This window comes from Limulus polyphemus, unplaced genomic scaffold (assembly GCF_000517525.1).
Source record: "Limulus polyphemus unplaced genomic scaffold, Limulus_polyphemus-2.1.2 Scaffold1338, whole genome shotgun sequence".
Classification (NCBI taxonomy): domain Eukaryota; kingdom Metazoa; phylum Arthropoda; class Merostomata; order Xiphosura; family Limulidae; genus Limulus; species Limulus polyphemus.
This window is the reverse complement of record NW_013666948.1, coordinates 168,591-175,080: the sequence shown is the minus strand read 5'-3', so window position 1 is coordinate 175,080 and position 6,490 is coordinate 168,591. Positions and strand designations below refer to the sequence as shown.

Below are 6,490 nucleotides of genomic sequence, written 5' to 3'. Positions count from 1 at the left end.
AATATTACATTTACTAATTCAAAAGTTATAGCATGAAAACTATAACAAACACAAAATGGTTATAAGGTTGGTCCCAGGAACCGAGCCTATGCTGAAAAATATCATCAATTACTTGAACAACAGCTGTTTCAGTGTGAACTAGATCAAGTTGATGAAATTTTATTTAAGCCATTACATCAGAATTGATTTATAATTTTAATTAACCTCACATTATTTTAAAACCAAATTTTTTATTATTAGCATTAATTATTTATTTTATTTTAATTAACTTTACTCAATATCCAGAAGAACTTAATATATTTTCAGAGTAAAGATTTCGAAATTAAAGAGAGCTGCAGGATAAATTTATTTAAATTAGAAGCATCTGTATTTCAAATCAGCTGAAAGTTCTTTGCAAATGCTTTATTATACATCATAACTTTTATCTATAGTTTAACTACTGATTTTGCTTGAGTACACTATACCTTTTTAAGATCAAACTGTATCTACATTACGTGTACAGCCTCACAAAATCGTTATTATATATTACACTTTAAATTACTAAAAACTATAAGTTGTGTCAAAACATACCACAATTCCAAACACTATTTTATGTCTATTTACATTGTTCATGGAAGCTTTTTTGTCTACCAGTACAATTTAAACTAAGTATTTTTGTGTAGTGCAGCAAGTCCAAATACAGTTAACAAAAGCAAATCAATCATAAAATCCAAGTGTCAAATAAACTGTTAGACAAAGATAACATTTAGTGCAAAGTTCACGGCTACTTTGACCTTTTAAATCTAGAGTTAATGAAACCAACTTAAAACATTAGTGTATCATAACATACCTCAAAAATTAAAGTACTGAACATATATCATAATATTCTTTAAATGAATGATGTTTATGCAGTATAAGTGACTTTAGCCAGTAGTTCAGAACTGTTAACATAAACCACCTTATTGCACCATAACAGTAATCCAAACATATTCATTATCACTAGACATTCACACATACATCATTTGTTTGACCAGATAACACTTTGAAAGTATCTTATCTTAATTCTTCAGATATAAACAATAGTTCACAAATTGGAATAAAGTTTCTGACATACCATGAATGTCTGTGTCAGCATCATCAACTAAGCCCCATAGTTTGAATTTTCTATCTTCACTGGTTGTAACTGCTAATGGCTGATACAGAGACTTATCTTGACATTTATTTACTGGTTTAAACTTGATAACATAGATTTTCTTATGGTGAGGAAGATTGACACAAGTATTTAAAGTGAACCTGTAAAATGAAATATACCACTTGTAATCACTTTGTTCTACTGAACTTATTAAATGTGGAAGCTCAAATCTTTAACGTTTGATACACCTTCATGAAAAAGAAAACAAAGCACAAATACATATTACGATCTTAGAAAAGCTACACATTTTATATCTATGGTCTCTATATATATTTAATTTTTCATATTTTAACTGCAGCTTTTTAAAAATATTTTCCTGCAAATAAAGTCTTATCATCTTTTGATAATTCTACTATTAGTTAATTTTACTTAAGAATGTAAGACTTATAGCAGAATTATGAAATAAATATTATAAATATATAGAATTTTCAGAGCACTTATCATTGTCAAAATTGAGAAATTCTTTTGGTATTTTACAAATTGTTCAAGAAAGCAATTAAAAAACAACAAATGTACACACAGAGACATATACAGTGTTATGTACATATTTATACATCAAAATATTTTGAACACCTACTTGAGAATATATACTTATATATACATACATACAGATACACACACACTATTTTTTTCTCCACAAGCATTTATTCCAAGTACTAGAATTACTCGTGCTTTTTCTCAGTGAAAGTGCTTGGAAAACAAAGACTCAGCTGGGTTTTTAGTGTTTCATGGCTAAAAAGCATTCCCAAGAAACTACTTACTATTGACCGAAATAAATCATGAAGTGTCACTGACGAGAATGAATTAAAAGTGTGCAAACACTTGTGTGTTCTAGTCATATGTGATTAACCTTAAAACAATATCAATGAATTTATAGAAAAATAGATATATTTAATTGTGATAAAAAAACAAACAAAAATTTCAGCTTTTGAAACACGTATGATAAGAAAAAAATATTTCATGTGGAAAGTTTTATTTAGGCTTAAAACAGGTCTAAATTTTGGACCATTTCCAAAGTGGAGAGAGGGAGAGAAAAAAAAGAAAGATTTTATTAATTTTTTACTGACTGAAATACAGACCATATATTTACATGATTAAACTAATAATAAACTACATCCTGTAGAATACTGAAAAAAAACAACCACCATCATTAAACATTAAATTATCATATATTTTCTTCTATATATTACAAGTTGTCATTCACTCATTCAGAATGCAATTAACTGCACTTATTTTACACTTTCTGTTGTATATGCAAAAATAAGAGTTTAGTTATTCTGAAGCAATTTGGCAATGACAAATTCAACTATTTCTCTGGTAATCCCAATATAAATAATCAATTTGTGCAATTAATTGTAAATTAAAAAACATTACTTCTTTTTATCACAAAATTTTCATATCTGATTTTCAAGCTTTAAGAACTTTCATCGAGCATTTTAAATTTATTTCATATGCTGGATTAACACAAATATTGTTCCTTCTGTGTATTAGTTTGGTCAGTACCACACTTTTATTTTGCCTTCTGTGTATTTGTTTGATTAATACTAAATAGTTGTTGTTCCTTCTGTGTATTTGTTTGGTCAGTATTAAATTTTTATTGTTCCTTCTGTGTATTTGTTTGGTCAGTACTAAATTTTTATTTTGCCTTCTGCATATCTCTTTGGTCAGTACTAAATAGTTACTGTTCCTCCTGTGTATTTGTTTGGTCAGTACTAAATAGTTATTGTTCTTTCTGTATATCTGTTTGATTAATACTAAATAGTTGTTGTTCTTTCTGTGTATTTGTTTGGTCAGTACTAAATTTTTATTTTGCCTTCTGCATATCTGTTTGGTCAGTACTAAATAGTTACTGTTCCTCTTGTGTATTTCTTTGGTCAGTACTAAATAGTTATTGTTCTTTCTGTGTATTTGTTTAGTCAAAGTTGTTCTTGTTCCTTCTGTGTTCTGAATTTTACTGGATAGTGCTAATATAAAACAACAAAGTCCTGCTTCTTACTCTCAGCATGCCAATATATAAAGTATTTTTGTGTGGTATAGAAGGAGTGAGAGCTAAACTAGTTGTTAGTATTAAATTCACTGTAATGTTTGAAATCGGTGCATGTACTACAATGTTTATTAATTATAATATTTTTCTCATCAATCGCTCATGACACTGCATATTTTCCACAATGTTAGAACATTGCAATAAAACATCACAGAATTTTCCTGAGGAACCATGGATAAAACTCTGCTTACTTACAAAGCAAATATCCAGGGCTTGGTCCCTGGGACTGACCTCATAACCATTTTGTGCTTGTTATAGTTTTCATGCTATAACTTTTAAATTAGTAAGCAAATGTTAACAAAATTTGGTACATTTTCAGTAAACATTACAATGCTTTGATACGCAAAATATCAATTTTTTTTTATTAAGTCTTAAGGTTTGTAAAGCAATCTTTTTCTCATGCCTCTTTTTTCTTTTCACATATTGCCTATCTAACATATAGGCAGTAACATATCCAGTAACATAAAACTGATCTCTGGTCTGTACAAAGTAGCTTGTCTTGGCCGTGTTTTAGCAGAGTAATATTTTGTAAAATAAAGTCACATTTTAATTATTATACATTATTGCTATTTTGAAATAAGTTCTTAAACATATTTTTCCTAAAACATAGAACAGTAAATAAGGAAGTAAAGCAAACAATTATCTCTTCTAGTTACGATCTTTGTACTTGGTTGTTGCCTGACAAAGGTTGCTAAGCCTTTAAAACTTTTGCATATGGAGGATGTCAAACAAAATATTTTTTTAAGTTTTATATATAAATTTAAATAACTAAAAAATCATAAACTACTACATCAATACCATAGAATTCCAATATAATTCATCAAGCTTAGTACCTAAGATGTATTTTAGTCTTAAAAAAAAATATGAAATTTTGAGCATAAAATAAAGACACAACCCACCTGATTGAAATATTGGTTCAAAAGAAAAAAATGGCATCCAAGCCCATTAAAATGGCTGAGGAAGCCACCAGGGGGACATTCTGAGCTTCCAATTGGTTATTCATGTCATATATAAGAGTAAGTGTATATAAGGGAACGTTTCCAAAAGTGGAAAGAGGTGGGCAGGGTGCCACTGTGTTTGATTTATTACATAATAAATCTTAGCAAATAGAAAATACCTTCTTATTTTATATTCTAGCTTGTCAATAACAGTAATTTGAGTTTCTAATTCGTATAAAACTACAGACTTAGTATTTTGATATCTAATTCGAACCAGTGCTGCATTCAACATACCACGTGACACACACACAAAAATCTATGTTTATCTGTGTTTTTTTAATATTTACATTTAAATTAAGAAATTGAGTAATGTATAGTACTAAAATTTGAATTACAATCTACAGTTTGATACCAAACTTATTGACATAAATTCATAAAATAGTAGTTCAAAAACATTTTAAATGTGAGTCAACAAATGAGATGACATGGCCTTTCACCTGTGACCTGTCTCGAAAGGGTTAACCAATGCCATATGAATTGAAACTTCAATACCATAATTACACAAGTCTAGTTAAAATACAGAACATCTTAACCATAGAATTACAGAAATGAAGCCCATCAACTTTTCAAACACATTTCTTAAAATTATTTACACATCAAAATGCTTACTGATTCATAGTTTTGTTGACTACAGGGTCCTCCCTAAACACGAGTCACACAATAAGAAAAAAACTAAAATATCAATATTGATATTAATCCCACTAATTATTACTGTATTTTACATAAAAAATGAGAGATTTCACCCCATATTTTAATCAGCTGCTTACAAAGTAACTGGCAAAAATATAAAATTATTCAGTATAATGTGGACCTCATTTCTAATGAATGGTTAAAAAAATGATGATTTGAGAGTTATTCCTCAATCGTGAATTATGCTGGTCACCTTTCAAACACAAAGTAGCAAATACAATTACCTTATGTGCATATTAAAAGTAATAAGTTTTCATTACTGAACTAAATACAAATATCCTTACCTTTGAGAAAGTGAATCAAACCACCAAAATTTTAGCTTAATCTCTATATTTGTCTCCCCATCATCACGAAGTTCAACTGTTCCAAGCCATTCACCATTATTATCTATACAAGCTTTAGTTACTTCTCTATTGATGACACATTGATGTCGTTCTTGGGTTGCAAGGTTTTGGTCAACTATATCTAACTAGGTATCAAACAAAAGGTATATCACAATTATTCCATCTTGGCCAGCTTTGTTGAACAATATTTTTAACTGAACAGCAACAAAATACATACTACAATTATGCTGTTTTGGCTAACTAAGTTTAACCAGATACCAAACAAAAAACAAAATAGTTATAATATCTTGGCCAACTATGTTTAACCAGATATGAAACAGGGAAAAATAATTCTACAGCTATGTTACTTTAGCCAATTGTGATTAGCTGCAAAATGAACAGTAGCCAAACAAAAGTAACATTTAGTTCTAACACTACATTCAGCTAGATTTTAATAAATATCTAATTATATAATTCCAGGTGGTCAGAGAAGTTAAACAACAGAATCCTGATGAATGAAGACAATCAATAAAAAATATAAACCAATCAAAACACACATTTACGTAGAAAGAGAAAAACAAAATTGCATCAGATCAGCATTTGAACAAATATATATATATATATATATAAAAGAAATTAGATCTCATGTTAACAATCAAGGCTGTTTGTATAAGTTCCATAGTGTCTGTTCCTGCCCTACCCTTATCTACCACATGCAACTGTTGTTCTGGATTCTTGCCATAATCAATAGTAAAGTATATTTTTTCATGTATTTTATTAACACTCCTACCTAATAAATTTCACTGTTCTAAGGAAATTTAATCTTAATAACCGAAGAGAGCATTTTACTTGTTTCCTTGTGTTCACTGTATAGTTTACTTAATCCATCGATGTTCAGTTATTTTCAGAGGAACCAATTTTTGTTTTCTACTCTCTCTTTTCAACTTCATACAACATCTAGTACAACAATTATGAACTCTTTATTTCACATATTTTACCCAATGGATTCTATTGTTGATATGCTTGTAAACAAGGATTGTCTGAGCTTTCAAATTTAACAACAAATTTACATATATGAAAAACCTGATTATAATAATGTAGAACTGATCTATCAAGTAGAGAATGATACTAGTTATGGCTCACTGCAACAAGTAAGGTATCAAAGAACAAACAAGTCTACAGTTAAAGTACTTCTGATCTGCTATTTCTACTACATTAAACTTGAACAATACTAAAAATATATTAAATGGGAAACATGATGATT

The 6,490-nt window shown here is 28.8% G+C and overlaps 1 protein-coding gene across 1 annotated transcript in view; it reads right to left on the bottom strand.

Moving 5' to 3' along the window:
• The window catches only part of LOC106463156 (WD repeat-containing protein 75-like), a 46,577-nt gene that overhangs the window by 20,454 nt on the left and 19,633 nt on the right, over positions 1 to 6,490 (bottom strand). The window contains exons 11-12 of the mRNA XM_013923152.2: positions 5,188 to 5,372; positions 1,094 to 1,272 (exon numbers count right to left, since the gene is read on the bottom strand). Coding sequence (XP_013778606.1) covers positions 1,094 to 1,272; positions 5,188 to 5,372 — 364 coding nt within the window. The remainder of the gene's footprint in view (positions 1 to 1,093; positions 1,273 to 5,187; positions 5,373 to 6,490) is intronic.